The sequence below is a fragment of the Aptenodytes patagonicus genome, chromosome 12 (assembly GCF_965638725.1).
Source record: "Aptenodytes patagonicus chromosome 12, bAptPat1.pri.cur, whole genome shotgun sequence".
Taxonomy (NCBI): Eukaryota; Metazoa; Chordata; class Aves; order Sphenisciformes; family Spheniscidae; genus Aptenodytes; species Aptenodytes patagonicus.
In genome coordinates, this window is record NC_134960.1 from 23,457,585 (window position 1) to 23,479,124 (window position 21,540).

At 43.0% G+C, this 21,540-nt stretch overlaps 1 protein-coding gene across 3 annotated transcripts in view; it reads left to right on the forward strand.

Moving 5' to 3' along the window:
• The window catches only part of ANKHD1 (ankyrin repeat and KH domain containing 1), a 117,604-nt gene extending 96,382 nt beyond the window's left edge, over positions 1-21,222 (forward strand). Inside the window, exons 24-37 of one of the 3 annotated variants that reach the window (XM_076350085.1) lie at positions 191-286; positions 585-701; positions 1,774-1,948; positions 2,291-2,744; positions 3,199-3,276; positions 5,441-5,587; positions 7,079-7,189; positions 8,766-8,915; positions 9,223-10,838; positions 15,906-16,100; positions 17,180-17,434; positions 18,767-18,942; positions 20,103-20,267; positions 20,727-21,222. In XM_076350085.1, the coding sequence (XP_076206200.1) occupies positions 191-286; positions 585-701; positions 1,774-1,948; positions 2,291-2,744; positions 3,199-3,276; positions 5,441-5,587; positions 7,079-7,189; positions 8,766-8,915; positions 9,223-10,838; positions 15,906-16,100; positions 17,180-17,434; positions 18,767-18,942; positions 20,103-20,267; positions 20,727-20,786 (3,795 nt within the window). In that variant the 3' untranslated portion in view covers positions 20,787-21,222. The remainder of the gene's footprint in view (positions 1-190; positions 287-584; positions 702-1,773; positions 1,949-2,290; positions 2,745-3,198; positions 3,277-5,440; positions 5,588-7,078; positions 7,190-8,765; positions 8,916-9,222; positions 10,839-15,905; positions 16,101-17,179; positions 17,435-18,766; positions 18,943-20,102; positions 20,268-20,726) is intronic. The other 2 variants (XM_076350086.1, XM_076350087.1) reach the window with 2 other exon arrangements.
• The last annotated feature ends 318 nt before the right edge of the window (positions 21,223-21,540 follow it).

Below are 21,540 nucleotides of genomic sequence, written 5' to 3' on the forward strand. Positions count from 1 at the left end.
TGTAGAACAGCAGACATGCTGTCAACACTGAGCAAACGGTAACTACCTTTCTTCCCAAACAGCAGCTTACCAGAAATGTTCTTGCTTATTTTTAGTCTTTTGCATTGGACTAAGAGATATCAAACTTGTATTTTGATGAGAAATGTTGACAATTTTATACAAGGGATTAGAATTTTCTTTGCTATTCTAGGGGCACGTGAAAGTAGTTCAGTTCCTGGTGAAAGAAGTTAACCAGTTTCCTTCGGACATTGAATGCATGCGATATATAGCGACAATAACTGACAAGGTGAGTTTAACTTCGGGAAAAGACCCTGTCCCTTCTTTTCAGGGAAAACATACATGAGAAATTCTTAAGTATTCAAAAACTGAATGTACATGTTTGCTCATGTACATTTGATTTGGAGGTTTGTGCATGTCTCCTTTTTAATACAGAACTTAAATAAAAATCAGCTTTTAAAGTCCTATTCTGTTGAAGTAGTTTGTATGTTTATGAATACAGGGAAGCTGATCTCATGTTTGTAGAGCAGGCCTCACTCCTCAATTTTAGTTTATTACGGAGGTAATAAGGCAAGTTTGCATTCCAGGACCTGTTGAAAAAGTGTCACCAGTGTGTGGAGACGATTGTGAAAGCTAAAGACCAGCAGGCTGCAGAAGCAAATAAGAACGCAACTATATTGCTGAAGGAGCTAGACCTGGAAAAAGTGAGTAGAGAATTGCTGTTGTGTAGCATAACGGTTTGAACTATGTACTAATCTATAGGCTATATTTCCTGTTGGTGCTTCTTAGGGCAGTAGTTCTTCATGCTGTGACTGTATGTGCTTTCCTTCCTCTAATATACAAAAAGTGAAGTGTATGCTGAGGGTGGCAAATTAGAACTGACTTCTGCTTCAGCCACTCCATTATCATTTTTAGGAAAGCTTGGACTTGGCAATAGTTACCTTAGGTAGTAGCTCTCCTGCATTACTTCAGTGCAGATAACATGTCAATGAGGGAGGTCTTCAGTCTCGGTGGTGTCTTACATATCGTGTAAGATGTAGTCCATAAGCATTTTACGGACTTCTACTCAGTGTTACAAAGAAGAGCCTGCGACCTGCCCGATGAACTATATGTAGTTGAGCAGATAGTGGGGGAAATCAACTTCTCCCTCACTGAGAATACTGTGAAGTGTCCCAGAGTAATGCAGACACTTCTTAAGCACTCTTTAGTGGGCTCTCTTAATGGAGGCTCTTACAATTTTTGACAAACAAGTTCCATATTAGTTTATTAAATTTTCCAGGTTGCTGATTCCTTAAACACCTATCAGTTGCTCTGCAAAGCTACAGTGTAGTGTAGTTGATTTGACTGATTACATATATTAAAAAAAAGTGGTTCAAATGATAACAAGTCTTTTCTGTAAAATACTCTGGGAAGATCTTTTTGACTCAGATGTGAACATTGCTGCAAAAATATTAATGAGGTTATTAAATGTTTTTTGAGAAAGGATTGAGATGATGAGAGATTTTGCTGGTTTTCCAGTAAATTATATTTTTATAATACCTCTGTTTTGGCTGTTATTTTGTTGTCATTCCTTAGAAGTTTTGGGACCAACTAGTCCTGTTGTTCCATAAGGTCTGCCCAGTTTCTGCATAATGATTCAGTATGTGACAATGTCATTCTAGTTCATCGTGCTCTCTCCTTTCTCCCTCCCCCCAGATTTCTAGGGAAGATCTGAATTATAAGTATAATTTAATCTGTGTGAAAATGTTTAAATATGGATCCTTTTCTCCTACATAGTCAAGAGAGGAGAGCAGAAAGCAAGCTCTTGCAGCTAAAAGGGAGAAAAGAAAGGAAAAGAGAAAGAAGAAGAAAGAGGAACAAAAAAGAAAACAAGAAGAAGATGAAGAAAACAAGCCTAAAGAAACTCTGGAACTGCAAGAAGATGATGATGAAGAAGAAAATGATGATGAAGGTAAAGAACAAGTGTTTCTGTGAACAATGTAGTTGTGGTGGTGCCTTTTTTAACCATCTAGGGAAGGGAATCTGTTTGAAAGCCGGCTTCTCTGGTACAGTGACATTGTTGCATAGCTTCTGCCCTCTGCAGTCAGAGTTCCTGGCAAAACTCCTTTGTTCGCTGCTTCCCCGCCCCCCTGTTCCTAAAAGTCTTTCACTCTTGGAGGATTTACAGCTGAATGCAGTGCAAGTAGTTTGACAGCTCAGCAAGGAGCGTAACTTTAGCTGTAGTGTCTTCAGTCAAAGCACTGATTTCTATATTTTGTGGGTTTTGATTGTATATCAACTGTTTTTCTTTCAGTGGAGCAAGAAGTTCCTATAGAGCCTCCTAGTGCAACTACTACAACTACAATTGGAATTTCTGCGACTTCAACTACTTTCACAAATGCCTTTGGGAAAAAGAGAGCTAATGTGGTGACTACCCCCAGCACAAATAGAAAAAATAAGAAAAACAAAACAAAAGAGACTCCTCAGAATATGCAGATAATTTTGCCAGATCAGCATATATCTCTAGCACAGCAAAAAGCAGATAAAAATAAAATAAATGGAGAGCCAAGAGGTGGTGGTGCAAGTGGGAACAGTGATTCAGATAACTTGGATAGCACAGATTGCAATAGCGAAAGTAGCAGTGGAGGTAAAAGCCAAGAGTTGAACTTCACAATGGATACAAATTCCTCTGAGCGGCGCTATGCCTCGTTGCTTATCCCCTCTCAGGAAGAAAAAACGAGCACCTCGGCTTCAAAAACACCAACGAGGTGAGACTGCTGTATTGCTTCCCTATTGTTTCACAGGGCTTTACCTATGCCAATGTAAATTTTCTGTGGCTTAAGCTTTACACCAGCTGGTTCATTCCCAAAGCCTTGAGAGACTGAGTTTGCTTTATTTGCGTAGCTATTAAATAACACTGTCAAGTTTGTTGAACTCAACCTCTTTAAAATGGTAAAGATAAGATTTTTTTTTTTTTTTGGCATTGCTGGCTAGTTTTTAATGCTACTTTAGCAAAACAGCCAATTTCCTCTCTGCGCTATTCAAGCATCCATGTTGCATTGTCAACTTTATTAGAATAGGTCTTAAAGTGAATATGCTGGGAATTTAGAAAGGAAGTGCCAGCTTTACTTATAATCTATTTACAGAAGTGGCTTCATTACCTTTTGATTGTTTTATGGTTTCATCATTAACTCATGTGACTTGCAATCTCTTTGTTCTAAGGAGGGAAGAAGTTGATGACTCTGAGCATTTCACCTGCCAGGTTGATGGCCAGTTTGATTTAACCTTGTCGAGCCAGAGGTGAGAGTCAAAGGAACTCGGTGAATGTGCAGGGGCCATATGAATGGTTTGGAAGATCATTCAGTTGCCAGGGAATGAGCTAATAACTTTTATAACACCAGTTTCTGAATAGGTCATTGGTCTGAATCAAAAAGCTTAGATCCCATCTGAATCTGTAGTCTTTGCTTATTTTTACATGTAAGTGGTATGAATCTGATCCACCATAATTTTTTTTTCTTTTCTTTTCCTGCATTAAGGGAGGGGAGAGGGTACGGGGGTTGATCTACAGGACACCTGGCTGACTGAGAACTCAGCTTCAATAAGAAAGCAAACATTATGGGATCAAAAAGGGCAGCAAGCGAGAAGGCTGTTGCCAGACTGATTGAGGCACTTGTCTGGGAGTGGGAAGAGAGTCAGGATTTTCTTTTTTCTTTTTTTTCCCCCAGATTAAAATTAGGTGCAGAATGAGTGGATTTGTCAGCCCTTGTGGTTGGGGGGGTGTGGGTTTTGGATTACCCTTAGGAATGTTAGAAATCGGATTTTGTCTATGTTCTGTTTTATGAACATAAATTGTTTTTGCCTTGGACCTTTTGTCCAAGGCCTCCTACAAAAGCCTTGTAATCCTGTGCAGTTCACTACAGCAGGGCTAACTACATGCGTACTTCTAACTCCTTGTTAGAAGCGGCGCTTCTGTTAGATAAAGTACACCTAAGAAACAAGACAGTATATAAATATCAAAATGGGGCTAGTATATTTTATTAATTCTGCAAGTGCTCTTTGGCTCTTGCACTAGGCAGACTTTGTCTGAAAATCATTTCTAAATTTGCTCTCTAGTCATAGACATGCTGATGACAAGGCTACTGTAACTGAAACTTAAACTCAAACTTCATAATGATGCTTTTCTGAAAATGTACCTAGACATTTTCAGACAAAGCAGAAAAAAGCTTTTAAAGTCTACTCTGGAATCAATATTCCACAATGGACTTCGTTCTTTTCTTTCATATGCATTTTCTTGTTCTCTTTGCCTCAATCTTAGTTATCTGAGGACAAGTAAAGTTCTCCAGAACTTTAAAATGCCTTGGGCAGGTTTATTATCAGAGAGCTATAACTTACTGAGGTAAAGAGAGAAAATGCTGCCATTTTAAAAGGTATATTGTCTAAACATTGCTTTTCATGTAATCAGTATGCTTGGGTTACTTAAATGTGGATAGATCTCTGAAGTTTGTATAAAGTATAGTATAAACAAACAGTTTGCCTGCAAGAAGACACAACGAACATAAAATGCTGTAAAGAATGAGGAATAAAATGGATGAATAAAAACTTGCATATAGTAAAGAGGAGGAGTGATGCTTAGCAGGATAGCTGAAGCGTGAGGTCCTCTGTAAATTTTCCAGCTATGCTGTAGTTTTGCTGGGTTGAATCACATAAGGCTAGTTTTTCAGTGACTTGTGAAGATTGCTGCCTATGTTTCAGTGCTGCAGATGACCTTGTGAGCTCCCAGTGCTGCTTTTTTCCCACCTCCACGTAGATCAGTTAACCTAACAAGAGATTGCCTGTTCTCTCTCTCTTTCTCTTTTTCTCTCTCACCCAAACTTTGCATTGTTTGTATCACTAGACTATTCCTACAGCTGTATTAGTACAGGTAATGATACTTGGGCACCTGCTTCCAAACTGATGTCACGGGGGCTTAAACGCAGAAATATGCTCAAATATCTGTGCCTCAGTTACCCATTCATAAAACGGGGGGTGAGGGGTAGAAGCACTTTCCAGGGAATCTGTAACAATGAGAGCTGAAAAACAGACACTTTCAAGTATTTAGTAAGAAAGAGACATTATTACCAAAGTACCTTTTCTTAAAAAGCTATTCAAAAAGGAGAACACAGTATAGACACATAATCAGGTTGTGCCTAAGTGGCTGTGTACCACCTATTATAAACTTTTTAAATCTGATGTCCTTAGTGCTTCTGGTATTACTTCATTCAGTTTAGCACTCCACTTTTTGGAGGAAAGGTATAGGCTGTGGACTGAAAGGTAAAAAAACTACCTATGAAGTCACGCAACAGTTGTTCCAGGTAGAAAATAAGAACGAAAACAGTTTGTGCTAGTAGTTTTAAGCTGCAGAAATGTATACTGTAATGCTGTCATTTTATTCTGTAATTTGTAATCAGCACATTTCTGTTCCCAGGCTTGATGGTGAAGGTCACTCAAATTCCTTGTCAACTACTTACAAGCCTGTTTCCCTGCCTCTGACATCTCCAAATGTAAAGTTGAATCTGACTAGTCCAAAAAGAGGCCAGAAAAGAGAAGAAGGCTGGAAAGAAGTGGTTAGAAGGTAAAGACTTTAATTCTGTGTTTAAAAACTGTGAGCTTTTTAGCTTGTAAATTATTCTCAAATATAGAATGTCCGGCAATGTTAGTTAATTATTTAATTGTATAATTAATTTATAAAAAATCTACCCCCCTTACTCTTGCAGTGCTGTGAAAACAAATTGCAGTCCTAATTTGTAGTAACTCCTCGCTAACTTAACATCAGTATGACATGAACATTTTATATGGCACAAGGGTTTTCTTTACCTGTGACTTCAGTGGAGTAAAGGATGTGGGGATAAGATAAAAGGGGGGGGGGAGCAGATGGCATTAGAAAGCCCCTACAGCAGATGATTGCTTGCACATGAACTAAAGGCAGGATGGATGTTAGTAGAGTAGAGGAGAGGTGGATGATCTCTTCAAGGCTAGATTTCATCGTGCTTTGGGCGGTGACCTTGATCGCTGATTCCATGGAAAATTTTGTCACCTTAAAGTGAGTGCTAGAGGTGTAATTAGGTTTAAAGACTTTCTGTAAAGCAAACTTTCCCTTTGTTTTTGTATGTACTGGTTTTTAGTATATGGCTATTAACACCCCAGTATCTTTTCTGTAAGCTTTATGATATCTACTACTTGTAACTAGAAATTATCACCTGGCTTTCCTTTTTTTGTTCTCTTTATCAAAAAGGAATACAGCGTGAACATAAAGTGTCAGATGCTTTGGGTGCACTTAGGATGCCCTCCTGCTTTTGTGTTCTGCAATGGTAGTGTCCAAATATGCTCATTTTAGAGAATTTTAGGCTACGTGCAAAGACTGTACGGAGGATTTAATGCATTCAGATTAGTGGAAGCCACAGACCGTTCTTAATAAAGGTTAAAAAGGCAGTTTAATCTGAAAATTGAAGCATTTGAACCCTTAGAGAGTTGGTTTGGTCTCTGCCTTTTGTTGTGTTCGCAAATGGGGTCTCCACTGTGACGTGGCCTTGCTAAACGTATGGTTGCAGACTGCCCACCACTTGGTGAGTTGTGCAGGCATGAAACCATTAAACAGGCAGCTGACTTTTCCAGGGCTGCACACAGACCCCACCATTGACCCTGGAGCTGCTCCGTCACTCCTCCTGGGTCTCTTGAGTCTCATAGGCTCAACTCAACCTCTTGGTTGGGTATTGTCTGCTCTTCTGCTGGAGGTGGTAGGGTTCTAGAGATGGCATCCAAAACCCGACCTTTCCTCATCCCTGAGGAATCAGGCTTTGTGCCATAAAGAATGCGTCCATAAAGTGTTCTGCACTGGTGTTTGCTATGCCCTGACGGATCGAAGCATGCGTCTTGCCAAAGAGCTTTTTGGTGACTTTAGATGCGCATGCAAAATGCCCGGGAGCTGCATGCCTTCCTCTCCTAAAGTCTCTCCTGGGCTTAGCAAGAATTCTTCTTCTCCCCTCTCCCCGTGAGTAACCCCCTGGCTAGAAGGGATGTCTATCAAAGAAGTAACCAATGAAAACATCCCTTCTGCCCTTGACAGGCAAGTAGGCAGAGTTTTGAAAGACCCTCCCCCTAGCAACACTCTGCAGCCAACACCAATTGAGCAATTTCAGCTGCAGAGAGGAGGGCGCTGCTGTTCCGGAGCAAAAAGGTACTGTTTTGGGCACTTCTCAAGGTAAAAACCATCAAGCTTGGTGGGCAGGGAGGGAATCAGCAGTGGGTGATGGGTGGGCAGGTGCCTGGGCACTAGGGTGAGCTCTCCTGGAGGAGGAATGTCTCCATAGGTGGTGGCGTGGGGTTCCTAGTGGGCTGAGGTGGAAGCAGACCAAGGTATGCTTAGGAGCCCTGTGAGTAATGTGGGTGTATCTCGAAAGTTAGGTGATGATGGAAACTCTGGTTTGGGGAGGGAGTGACTGGGATGTCTGTCTTGAGAGAGGAGCCTTGGGGTTGGAGCGGGGAAGAAAGCCCAAAGCATGAAACAGCCTTGGGAGGAGAGCTGGGTGTGTGCTCTGAGGACCTGGTTTCTGGGGATGGGGAGGGTTGTAGCATGCTCTCCTGGCAGGAGAGGGGGACAGAAAAAACACCTTGGAAAGATGAGGTGATGCTTTAGAACATTTCCATGTATTTAGATGTGTTTAAAATAAAATGGGTTTCATTTAAGTCCTATTAAGTGAGAAACAATTTCCTGAGGATCAAGTTACTTAAAAGTTTCCAAGACTGGAATAGCTAGGTGAAGCTGGCAGCCTTTTCAGGGGATGGTGGTGATCTGTACAGTGTTCAGAGGCACCTGCACTGTGATCGCAGTGGTTTCTGAAACCCCTTTGAATCCCCTCTTAATTGTTCAGTGTTGAACTACTGCACATCGCTGGCAAGCTTGAAAGCGGTGTATGGGCTTGAGACGTCCAGCCTTTAAAGTCTGGGGACAGTGGTGGCCCAGAGAGACCTTGGCTGGGGTCTGAATGCAAGCATAGCTCATGTTCAAAGACTTTCCGGTACTGTATGCCTGCACTGACCCACCAATACCATGTGAATTACAAAAATTTTACATTTACTTATTTCGCTGAACACGCGCGTTACAGTGTTGTGGACAGTAAGCCTGCTTCTGAAAATCTGTGCTGCCTTCACGGTGGCTTCCAGCAGCTCCTTAAATCACAGAACTGCACAATTTAACCGTCTGCCATCCACCGTTGTAGTGTCACCAATAAACTTTCAGATCTTGAGGTCTGAGAGAGGTGGGTATTAAAAGGGTTGTGAATGCAAGTGGTATTACAGAGCTGATCGCTGGGAAAATATTGGAAAACCACCTTCTTGCTATAAACCCTTGCTATAAACGATCAAAGTAGCTAAGCCATGGGCTTTTATATTTGAAGCAGCGCTGTTTATGTAAATTTAGGTTGATAAGCTAAGGATTTGTCTCACTTTGAAGGTACCCAAGATAAGATAAAATCCAAAAGGGTTTCTGATGCAGTGTGAGGCACATACATCTGTGTTACAACAGTGGTGGAATAAGTGCTTCTGGAGAATCCTCATCAGGTACTGAGGATGATGAGCAATTTGAGTGGGGGAGTTTGAGAGGCTCCAAAAGGTGAAGAAAATATCAGCAAAAACCCACTTGCTGCCCTGAAACTTAAGAATATTGCTTCAGCCACATGTCAGACAGCAAGGGATTTTTTGTATGCCTTCAAAGTTTGAATACATTTCACAGATTTGTGATCTTTGTGATACAGGTCAAAGAAATTATCTGTCCCAGCTTCTGTCGTATCTAGAATAATGGGAAGAGGTGGGTGCAACATCACAGCAATTCAAGATGTCACTGGTGCCCATATTGACGTTGATAAGCAAAAAGATAAGAATGGAGAGAGAATGATCACTATAAGGTACAGTATCTAGAAACAAAAGTCTTGAGTTAGTCCACAATATCATTTATTAAGAAGTTTGTTTGCTTTTTAAGATGGGAAATATTTAGCTTCTTGGTACTAGAATAGAACATATATTACTGCTGCCAAGATATGATGAAGGTCTGTTTTGTCAAAGATAATCCTTAAGTTACGCAAAAGTCAAGAAATAACTTATTGGCGTAAACATGCAATAGATTTGCAGATCAGTATAAAATTGAGGCTACGGGATGTTGCACAAAGTGGGGTTTCCTTTTGCAAAAGATAAATATGTTTGTATTTAATCTAGGGGTGGTACAGAGTCAACACGATACGCAGTGCAACTCATCAATGCCCTTATTCAAGATCCTGCCAAGGAACTGGAAGACTTGATTCCGAAAACTCATATAAGAACACCTGCTTCGAGTACCAAATCAATCCATGCAAACTTTTCATCCGGAGTCAGCACTGCGACTGCTTCAAACAAGAACTCCTTTCCTCTCGGAGCACCGCCCCTAGTCACATCGCAGTCATCAACACTATCTACTTTCCAGCCTACTAACAAATTAAACAAGAACGTCCCAGCGAATGTGCGCTCATCTTTTCCGGTGTCTCTTCCTCTAGCTTATTCTCACCCTCATTTTGCCTTGCTGGCTGCCCAAACTATGCAACAGATCCGGCACCCTCGCTTACCTATGGCCCAATTTGGAGGAACTTTTTCACCTTCACCGAACACTTGGGGACCATTCCCAGTGAGACCAGTTAACCCTGGCAGCACAAACAGCTCTCCAAAGCATAATAGTTCAAGTCGTGTAGGTAGTCAGAATGGAAATATTTTACAGACGGAGTCTTCTGGATTAGCTACTTCTAGTTGTCCCATTACTGTCTCTTCTGTAGCTGCTTCCACCCAACCGCTGTGTGTAACCAGTAATCGGACTCCCTCTTCGGTCAGAAAGCAGTTGTTTGCCTGTGTTCCCAAGACGAGTGCTGCAGCAACAGCAATCTCAACTGTGACAAGCACCTGTAGCACTCTGCCTTCAGCTTCCTCTGCCCCCCCAAACAACGGGCAAGTGCCCACAGCATTTCTGCCATCTAATGCTCCACAAACGCAGCATTCTGCACTTAAAGCGGACTCTTTCTCGGCTGTCTCAGCACCCAAAGAGAAGGTGTCAACACCAGACCAGCCCGCTGCAAATGCATGCGCACCATCTTCGGTTGCAAGTAGTTGCAGTATGTCAGCTAGCAGCAACTCGGGAGTTGCTGAAACTCGCCCATCGAGCAGCCCTGCACCGCTAAATAATGTCCAAGATGAAATACTGCCAACCAGCATGTCAGAGATCAATCCTTCCATGTCGATGCCTTTTTCATCCAGCTCGGAAACTGCTCCTTTAAGCTTAGCGTCACCCAGGTCAGTTGTTGCAGATAATCAGGACAACAGTAACTTACCTCAAGTAGCTGTACCAGCACCTCGAGTTACTCACAGGATGCAGTCCAGAGGTTCTTTCTATTCAGTGGTACCAAATGCAAACCTCCATCAAGATCCTCAGTCTATTTTTGTTACGAATCAAGTTCCTTTAACACCTTCTCAAGGTCCACCTGCTGCAGTGCAGCTTTCGTCAGCCATGAACGTTATGAACGGTTCTCAGATGCACATTAACCCAGCAAACAAATCATTGCCTCCTACCTTTGGGCCAGCAACGCTCTTCAATCACTTTAGTAGTCTTTTTGATAGCAACCAGGTGCCAGCTAACCAAGGATGGGGAGACTGTCCACTCTCTACCCGAGCAGCTGCTGACCCATCTTTCACTGTTCAGTCTACCTTTCTGAATAACTCTGTGCTAGGACACGTGGAAAACGTGCATCCTGACAACTCCAAGGCTCCTGGTTTCAGGCCACCTTCCCAGCGGGTTTCGACTAGTCCTGTAGGTAAGTCATTAAGATCATGCACTGGACAGAATTCGTTCTCCAACCATTATGCTTTGATCATCTCAAACTGATTGAGAAGTAGTTTACAAATGACAGAGAATAGTAATGTAATGAGGATGGCCTGTTTTTTCCAAGTGCTCTTTAAAATGTTGATGATGACTTCCCCCCCCCCCCCCCCCCTTCAGCTCTTCTAGGATGTTAGGTGTTGGGAACATTGCAGACATTGCATTGCTTGTCCTCTGTAAGACACAGGACTGCTTCCACCTGTTTGTAGAGTTCAGAGTAGCATTGATTTTAGCTTTTGGGCTGGAATGGAACATAAGGTCAGGTGATACCAAACCTGAAGCAGCAGGGCCAGGACTCTTGACAGGTTCCAGCTGCAGGAGTGACTGTGTGCAGTTGTTCAATATTTTATCTGAGACTCCAGCTTGACTCAGTGAGGGTAAACTCTCTGTACTTTTTGTCTCTTGATATGGCTCTGGGATTTTAATAAGCTTATGTTGTGCTTTGGGAAACCGGTGTGCTACTGCATGGTGTGTTTTATTAGGAAGTTGCTGTCCTCCTGCTGTTAAGTACAGCAGTTCAAACTTATCTGCATTTATTTGAAATGGGTTAGGAACACTCACAGTGAGCTCCCTGCCCTTTGTGCTCTGCCTAAAGGATTATTATCATCTTAGTGCTCAAACTATGTTGCAGGCAACTGGCTGCACCCATTTGGCTAGAAGGGACCCTCAAGAGGTATAGTCTGTGCCACCCTGTTCTCCCCTTCATTCTTGCCATAATGGCTTTATGGTGCCTTGAAGCTGGGTAGCTAGAGAGCCTTGCTTTGAAGTTGTCTTTACCCCCGCAGTGTATGTTAGATACTTGGACTAACGCTTCAGGACTTGAATGCTGGATTGGGACAAGTCAAGTAGTTTGACTTTCAGACTAAAGGAGAAGGGGGCATTTGGAAGACGTCGTGGTGAGGAAAGAAGATTTTCAGCATTCCCATTCCTCTCGATTGATTTACAAATGCACAGGACTTCTGAAAACCAGAACACTTCTCTCTGACTAGCTTTAACCACAAAACTGGGATGTTTGCTATGACTGTAGTTTTATTCTTAATAGTTTAATTTGGGCTGTATAGCTCTGCAAAGTGAGTGAATACCTAGAGCTCTTGTGCCATGTCCAGTCCCAGCGCAGTAAGCAGAACCAGATGTAACTAAGGCTGTGGAAGGTAAAGTAACTGGACCTTGTTCGTCAGATAGGCTGCTAATAAAAGAATTGCCAGACCCTCCTCAGCAGACTCCAGAAACACTTTGTTGCCTCAGCTTTTTATCTGCAGTGCTCTAAACTGGGAGTTGGCGGCTGCTGGAATAACCCCTGGGCAAGGAAGCTTATGGCAAATGGGATCCGCTGATTTTTCTGATGATTGCATCCTGCTGATGCTGAGACGGCTGACTGGGACTTCCCATAGCAGCAAAAAATTTTGCTGTTCCCTTATGCTAAGGTCATCTGTTTGTCATTGGGAAAAATTTCTTAGTCCTTTATATATCCTTAAATGACTGTAAGTATTTAAAGTATTTAAATAGGTAGTCTAAATCTGCTTCTTACCTGAGTTAGGAAGGTTAGGTAGATACCGAAGGAGAGCTTACACAGTTGACTTTGGGGAGATAAGTATGAAGTTCTTCTCAACTGAAGCACACAAATATTTGGACAGAACACATGTTTTTCTGAGCTGGAATTTGATTAGGTTATTGCCAAGTGAAGAAAAACTGCAGACGTAGATGTGCCACTAAAATTCTGCCTGGCAGGAGGTGACTGGTCCTTAGTTGATTCATTTAATGTCATTCTACTTAATACTGCTTTTGATCACCTTCATTTCAGAATCTAAATTGTCTGTCACACAGGAGGAGGGGGACGGGGGTTAGGGGAGCCTGGAGAGAAGGGGCTGTTTTGAAGGTGTGATAGTGAGGAACGGAGTGGGGACGGTAGGCTGAGGACCTCTCCGATGCCTTCCCTTGGAGTCTAAGTGTGGTCCTGTGGTCTGTCCACCCATCTCATTCACTGGCTCTTCTCAGGGGAACAGACCTTTCCATTCAGCTCCGCCTCCGAGGTGGGTTGAACTGGGGACTACCATGGCTGTTTCCATAGGGTTCGATGGCAGGTTTCTGGCGATTTTGAGAAGGGAGGAAAAGGGCCAGTCGCTGCTGGCTTACGCTTTGGCCAACAGCAGTGCAATGGACAAGGAGCAGTCTGGGCCTTGCCTGGCAATTCAGTACACTTTTGTGTGATGAGAGGGAGTAGTGATGGCCATCAAAGCAGGTGGCCTCCGATCCTCTAATCTCGGCTGTGACTCTACATCTGACGGAGCAGAGGTTTGTCTTTTGTGCCTGTCTTGCACAGTTGAGCTGCGGCAATTTCTTCCACAAATCAACATCTCTTGGTGATCACCACCTCTAAGCTGACTTGGTGGAGGTTTAATATAATTTAATTGTGCACTAAACCAGCTTTTTATTAACAAGTTGTCACCTCAGGGTGGAGATGGGTACTCTGCTTTTCCTATTCATGGGTAAGCTCAGTTGCAGCTTGAGTTTTCTCTGATTCACCGGCTCCTTCGAGGCACAGATACATCTGCAGATCTCCTCACCGGCTGTGGATTTGTTCTGGAAATGGCCTTTTGTCTCACTTATGTCTTTAGATCTCTTGTCCTAGCAGCTTCCAGATTGAGGGCAGATTTAGCCCAACCATTTGGGGAGGCTGTGGAGAAGACGAAAAGAAGTCTGTCTGTAGCTTCTTTCCTCCGCATTTTAAGAAGGGGCTTGAGACCTTGCTCACGTGGCGTTAGAAGGTATCACAAACTTGAAATATGCCAGCTTAGGAAGCAGCACATGAGTATGAAGTAGCATGAAATGGCTGGGCTCCCTATTTCACATGGAGTGACCAAGTGTTGCGGCTGTTTCTCTAAAAGTGGAGGTAGCCCTTGCAGTAACCAGTTTCTGCAGAAGTGCCTGGGGGCTTTGATAAACTGAATTTTGAGCAGAGTTTGTGTGAGATTGACACCAGTCTCGAAAGCTGAGTTACGCTTTCAGAGCATGATGAAGAGTTTGAATTCATGGCCCAAGTAACTGCAGAGTATGGTATTGCAAAAGGTTTTAGTATTATAAAACCTGATTTTGTTGGTAAGTACATGAATAGGAAACTTGTTACTGAAATCAGGATTCTGTAAGTCATTGTTCATAGAAGCCATTTTTAATATTGAGCAAAGGTTTTTTTAATCCACTTTTATGAAAGGCAAGATAATGTTAAAAAGCGTTCTTTACAACCTGAAAACTGACTACTCTGTTGAATTTGTGCATCTCTGGCTGCCACACTTCCACCTGTAGAAAATACACAGCAGTGCTGAAATGATCTTGGCTGTACAGCTGTTGCACGTGTACCCATCCTACCAAGCTGTCAAAAGACACAGCTGGGCATCTCTCTTCTGCAGAAGAGCTATTTTTGTCATAATCTCTGCCTTGTTCTCTGTTTAGGAAACCAGCAGTCCCCATGGGCAGCAGCAGCTCTGTTACCCTTTCTGTATGGGGCAGAGACTCGGGATCTTCGGTGGTTTGTTAGCCAGCTGGAAACTTGTTTTTGATGTGGTGGAATCAGTCACTATATGGGCCTTTTGACTACCTCTGAGTTGACTTCTGTGGATGGAGGGTTAGCAAGAGTGTCCCATCGGTAGCTCCACGGCAGATGCACAGGAAGGGCCCTCAGCTGGAGGTGCTGCAATTTGCTTATGGCTAGGTTCCGTGCTGGAGGCCAGTCTGCAGCTCTAGACAAACGCAGATCAGTCAAAACTGCGTTTACAGGCAGCCTGCACAGGCATTAGCATCCTCCTCATAGCCATGGAGTCTTGCACTTTGTGCTGTGACAAACCCTGAAAGACTGTCCTCCCACGCTCAGGTTCCCTTGTCTGAGCACCCCGTGTTCTGGTGGTGGTGGTGATTTATTTCTCCTTGTCTGTAATGGAGACTTCTCTTTTTTAACCTTTGGGGTAGGGCTAGTGAGAAAAATACCTCCTTCAAATCTGGTGGGTCATTTCTGTCAATGTGAGCAGGTTGGATCTGGCACTTCTGGAAGCAGTAAATCAGGTTGACTTGGTTGGTAATACTGGGGGAAAAAGACCTGGCTTTCAGGAACGTATCCAGGCGATGAAAGGTGCACCTCTAGTCTATGACCAAAGGTATTACCTGTCACCACTGCTGTTTGCAGACTGCTGTGGTGTAAGTAGGTGCAACCTTCAATCTTGCTTTGCAGCAATATAGGCTGGTCCTGGTTGTGGTAATTTTCAAATGTTTAAATGGTTTTGAAACTAGTCTTGTTTAATAGGCCCTTGAAACTAAACCCAAAACTCAGGTGAACACATGGCCATGCCCGTTTCTGCTTTCAGGTAATAACGTGTGATAAGAGCTTTTACAACATTTTGAAAAGTACTTAAAAGCTTTGGCTTAATAAAAACTGTAATTCCCCCTTGCTAATAATTTTTGTGGGACTTTGAACTTTCTCTCCATCTCTCCCTTCCTCTCACACATCCCTGTAGAAAGCAGCCCCCTCACCTGTTGTGCTGTGCATCGTCAGTCCTGTTTCTCTGGACACAGCATGCTCTGACCGATCTATATATGAATGTACCTATAGGATGGCAAAAACTGTACTGCAGCGAACTACTTCCCTGGTGCCGGATTCCCCTGGGACTTTCACAGAGCCCTGTATCCCTGTTTGACTTGCGTGGCTTTTTTGTAAGCAAAGGTCCTTGCCACTCCCAGCTTTCCTCCTTTGCCCTCCCTGCTAAGATCGTTTCTTTCCAGTGACCAAAGGGATGGCTGTCTTTTATTAAAACTTCAGGCCAAAGCAGAGAGTGTACAGAAATGCCTTCTGTCGGTTTCTAAGGGAGAATCGTGCACCTGTAAAATGAACTTAACATGTGCAGATACCCCCGAAGGTGATGAGATGCTTTAATTATATTTGGAGCACTAGCTCGCTCTGGTGCTTTGAAGCAGGTTCCCAAAGAGAGATATTTAATCAAATTTATGTTTATTTCAGGCTTACCCTCTCTAGATCCATCCAACAGCTCTACAACTTCTTCTTCAGGTCCTTTGACAGGCTTTTCAGCAAACATACAAGGAGCACGGGTTTACCTTCAAGGGCCAGCGCCTGTTGGGACTCCCAGCTTTAACAGACAGCATTTTTCACCACATCCTTGGACAAGCGCAACAAATTCATGTAGGAACTTCATGGGTCTGTCTTAGTTAACTATAAATTCATAGCTATTGTCTTTAGTAGATTTGTAACTTGAGGGGAAATTACCCAGTGATGCACACAATGCTTTCCAATTGCTTTTAGCAGCTGTGAGGATGGCGTGCAAATCCCAAGCTGTACTATTTTGTGTTTTTTCCCATGTAAAATGCCACTAGTTCTGGTAACGTTACTAAAGGCATATTTGGGCAAAAAAATCAGTCATTGTAGGCTCTGAGAGGAGAGGCCATGAAGCTGTGGGGGAGTGGAGGTGATTATACCAAGCTAAAGATTCCCCTCTAAATAGTATAAGTGTAATATTAGGTGAAAATGTCACGTTTGCCATGGTTTGAAGCTATACTTGCCTTTTTTTTTTTTAATTGGGATTCTGGAATTACTTCATGTTACTTAAAATGTTCCAAAATCTTTAAGCATCATCCGAGGTAACAGTGGGTTTTCCTCCTGATGGGAAGAACATGGAAGTAGCTTTACAGAAAATATGGGTCTTTGATTCAGAATCTTGAGTGAAGAGGCTTTTCATGTCACTGCATGCAACTTCATTGCCACTCTGAGCTTAAGAACCAAAACGTTTAAATGAGTGCTCAAAGGAAGTTGGATTTCCCAAGAAGAGTCAGTGACGCTTCTGAAGTTGGTGGGATTTATGTTCTTATGTTACACGTGGCTTTGGGAAGCTGTCCAATTTCTCTTCTGCTGGAAGTGGTGGATACCAAAACCAGGCTGTTTTAGATATTTATGGTATTTTGGCTGATGTTTTCACCTCTTCCTGAAACTCTTCCATGTTTCTTATTCTTTCTTGTAATTAATTTAGATGTACTGCTATGTCATGAGAATATCATGATTCTGATGGCTGAAAGCATTTGTGTTATAATGTTGATTTTAGAGTTAAAACAAACTCTAAACAGAATTTCTGTGAAAGACTTGAAGAATGCTTGCCAAAAAAGCCTTTAAAACCTTTTTATCATTTGCTTTGAGATAATATTGGGGGGATAGAGCGGGTAGCACTTATGCTCGCTAGCTTGTGTGCTTTGTGTGTAATTAAGCAAGAGAAATACTCTTTTCAGCAGGTGAATCTCCTATTCCATCAGTTTCCTCAGGATCATCTTCGCCCCTTTCAGCTGCTTCTGCACCTTCTAACTTGGGCCAGCCAAAAACGGGTAACGCCAATCAAGATCGAAAGGTACCCCCTCCCATCGGGACAGAAAGGCTTGCTAGAATTCGACAGGGCGGATCTGTCACTCCTACACCCTTAGGAACCAACTTCACGGCTCCTGTCGGTCACAGCGGTATTTGGTCCTTCGGAGTTAACAGCGTATCTGGTAAGTCTGTTGTACAGCCTGGGGTAGCCTAAAGAAACTTCTGGGGCCTTTTGGAAGTTCTACATTTGAAAAGAAAGTTAGGGAGGAGGAATAACGTTCCACAGTCTGTAATAAACTTTCCTGTAGTACATCCTGAAGGGAAAACTGGTGTCAGTGGTGGGAGAGTGCGTATCAATGAAAGCGCTGTGGTTTTCTCTCCTAATGTAGGTGGTTCTCACCCAATCTAGATTATCTGTCAGCGTATACTTGTAAACCCTGAGAACAGTTCAGAAATTTCATATTAAGTCTATTGAATGATACAGAATTTAAAAAGTAAACAACTTTTATCTGTTAAGGGGGTCCATTTCCAAGTCTGACCCTTGGCCTAAAAGGCCTCTGTCCAAGATTCTAGCTTGCTTTCCATTAACATTTTAAAGTGTTAATTGTGGTGCAGCTAATGCATCCAGAAACACATAGCTGTGGATGCTGATTTTTGCACTGATCTCCTCATGACTCTTGAATTGTATGGGGCAACTTCTGTTCCAAGCAGCCCCAGTTTCAAAAGAATGATCTTGAAACAGCTGAAGTTTTACATTCGGTTTTCTGATAGTTTGAGGTTCTTGTGGAAAGGAGGAGCTGCAGCATTTGAGGTGTAAAGTGTTTCCATTGGTAACTTTAAAGACAAATGTTTAATAGTCCTGTATTTGTGTTATTTTTCAGTGAAGCCCTCCATACTTTGGTTAACTTAGTGTCTCAGCATTGTAGTGTTCTTTCAAGAAAAGCTTGTATGTGCTCACGACAATGCTTGGAGGTTTATTGGATCTTAGCTGTTCTGCTGTGGACACCTGAAATTTGCAGTTACTAGTAGTCCCCATTGTCTCCACACTTGTCTGGAGGATCAAGATGAACATACATGCAGATGGCATGTGAAACTTCCCTGGCCTCACCAGTCTCTCTTCTTTCCCTATTTTTGCCCCTGTCATAAGTGTACCTTTTTTCTGTGTTCCTACGGTACATGAGAGGATGTGGGAGCTGGAGGGAAAGAAAGTGTGTGTGCCAGCCTTATATAGTGTTGCCTGCTACAGCTTCCCTGTGAGAGGCCTTGATGCTACGGATAAGACTTGTGTGTTTGCATTGTCTATAACGGGTTAGTAGCCTAAAAACTGCAGGTATCTTCCTGCTTTGCGTAGGCTGTGGAAGGTCTGCCTTTGCTCAGAGCAGAGCCCTAAGATACCTCTGCAGCTGTGTGTTTTTGGGGAGCCTTTGGATGTGTGTAGGCGTGTGCAGCTGCTGAATTCTACTCCAGAGTATATTCAATGAATTGTAATCAGCCATTTTCAACCTCCTTTCCAGAAGGCTTGTCAGGTTGGTCTCAGCCTGTCATGGGAAATCATCCGATGCATCAGCAGCTGTCGGACCCGGGCACGTTTTCTCAGCATCAGCCAATGGAGAGAGATGATTCTGGAATAGTGGCTCCCTCGAATATTTTCCACCAACCTATGCCAAATAGTTTTGTGGATTTTTCTAAAGTAAGTTACAGAGGGGGTTGGATTTAGTCTATAAAATGACCAAGGACTTTCTTTGTTGTATTTCCTGTTCTGCCTGTTTACACTGTATGTGTGTGCCTCTTCTACCATTGCTTGCTGCACCTAGTCCTGAACCTCCTTTCATCCCAGTACTGGCTAGAAAAGGTGCCCAAGCCTGGTGGTGCATTTAAACAAAACCAGAATTTGTAGATTGCAGGTGTTCTCTTGTCAAGTAGCTGAATGCCTCCATTGCTCTCCAGTGTTTCCTTTCTCAGAGGCTCAGTGGCTCGGAAATTTTTCATAAGGCTTGCTCAGCTCTTGAGGCTGATGAAAGGTTTGCTTAATGCTTTCAGTACAAATCACGCCCGTGAATACTACGTGCCTTTCTTAAGGAAGCGGCAGGATGAGAGGACTGCTTGTAAGTCTGTGCCTTGTATGTTGACTCTGGAAAGTAGCTTGGGGCAGACGGATGTAGCCAAGCCATAGTCGGCTCAGCCACCACTGGAGGAATGTCCAGGATGATGTGCTCAACAGCAGACCTGCTCACAGCATGTTTCAGAAGTAGCTGTAGCATGTGCTCTTGGGATCTTCTAAATTGCAGAGCAGCAATCATTCAAACACGGGAAAGAAATCTCATAATTGCGGAAAGCTGCTCTGTAACTTGCTCTTTCTGAACTGGAAGAGTATTTTAGATGGCCATTAGTAATTTGTAGAAAATGTTCAACTCGGAGTTTTGTAGGCTCAAGCTGTATATGGGCTGTGCTGGAGTGCAGCCCCTGGCTGCAGCCCTGCGTGCACCGAGGTTATCGTGTGCTGCAGAGGTGAGAGGAGGGAGCACTGAGATCACTTTGTACAGCTGCTGTGTCTGGCTTTATGGGGTCATCTGAAAGCGCTGTGCAGAGGCTGCTTCATACTGGCGAGGTGTAATTTCAGAAAAATGGGTAAACTGACTTGAATCTCAAGCCCTGAAGAGTCACCGTATTCCATACTCTGCCTAGGTGTGCAGCAGTGCTCCGGTTCCTCACAGTGCTGAGATATTTGCCAGTAGGTGAACGTTACGTATGGATGTGAACTGCCTTTGTCATCTTGGCAACCGTGGTACTACAGTCATCCTTCACAACCACCAACTTCTTCACTGACGGTGCTTTCTCTTGTTCCCTCAGGGCCTACCGATTTCCATGTACGGTGGCACTCTAATACCCTCGCACCCTCAGCTGGCGGATGGCCCAGGAGGCCCCCTCTTTAACGGGCTCCATACTCCAGATCCCGCCTGGAATCCCATGATCAAAGTTGTCCAGAACTCTACAGAATGTACTGATGCTCAGCAGGTAGTGTGGCTGCCTTTTTCCACCTTCGCTTACCTGGGGCTTTTTACGGTGTTGTGCTTTGTTTTGTTTTTCTTCACTTTTGGATAGGTGACTTTTTTTTTCCAGTTCTTTGATACTAGAATTGAGATCGTTTGCATGACTTTTCCCCCTCAGTGTGTGTGTGTGTGTGTGTTTATAAAAAATATATGGCGCTATCCGTACCAAACCTTTCGGGTAAAATAAGCAGCATTTCAAGACTGCTCAGCCAGGTAATCGACTTCGTCATAAGTGAGAGGGTCTCGGCATCTTGCAGGTTGTCAGTCAAGCCTTGGCCAGAGCTGAAGAGGGCTCCCAGCCTTTGGGCAGTCTGGTTGTATGTTAGGGGGAAGCCTTAAGCTTGCCCTCTAGTGGTTAAACGCTCTGTTAAAGGAACCTTTATTTGTTTTCATAATAGACTTGTCTTTTTATTTCTTGCTGTAGATTTGGCCTGGCACCTGGGCACCTCACATTGGAAACATGCATCTCAAGTACGTCAACTGATTTAAGGGGGTCTATCCTTTTATAGCCTTGTTTGGGAATCTTTATGATCTTGAAGAACCTTGGGGATTTTTTAATGTGCCTAACTAAGCAAATTTCTGTGGGCTGTAACAATGGAAACTTGATTGCCCGTTGTATAAGAACAAATTGATTTACCTATACAAACTGATTCTGTTCTCCAGTTAGTTTAGCCTTTTTGAACTTAAAAATCAGACGAAACTAGTGCTTTTGGCTAAACACTACTGAATGCTCCTTGTATGCAGCAGAGAACTAGCTGATTACATGATTTCAACCTTTTAGGGTGGTAAATACATGTATAATTGTTTACATACTTAAAAGGAAAAGCTGAGTAAATTTCATGTCGTATAGTGGCTCTACTTTATGTAGCCTGTATTAATGTGAAATATTTACCTGAATATTCAATAAAAGGCGAACAGTATTTATAGGTTGTGTGTGAGAATTTTGGAAGAGGCTGTATGTTGTTGTCATCGGTAGCTGCTGCCGTGCCCAGTGATGCATCTTTTCAGGGTCACGTAATTAGCATGTGGATGCAGTCAGGGTTTGGGGGAGGGTTTTGATCCGCAGTCGTCTGCGATACGAGGTCTGCTGAGTCCTTCCCCCTGCCAGTTGTTAGCCTTTTATTTTTTTTGTGTGAACATGGTTGTGCATTTTTTTTTTTTTTTTTTTTCTCCTTCTGGATTAGTTCTGCTGCTTCTAGCACTCTCTTTCCAGGTGGGTTGCCTGAGCGATCGGGTTT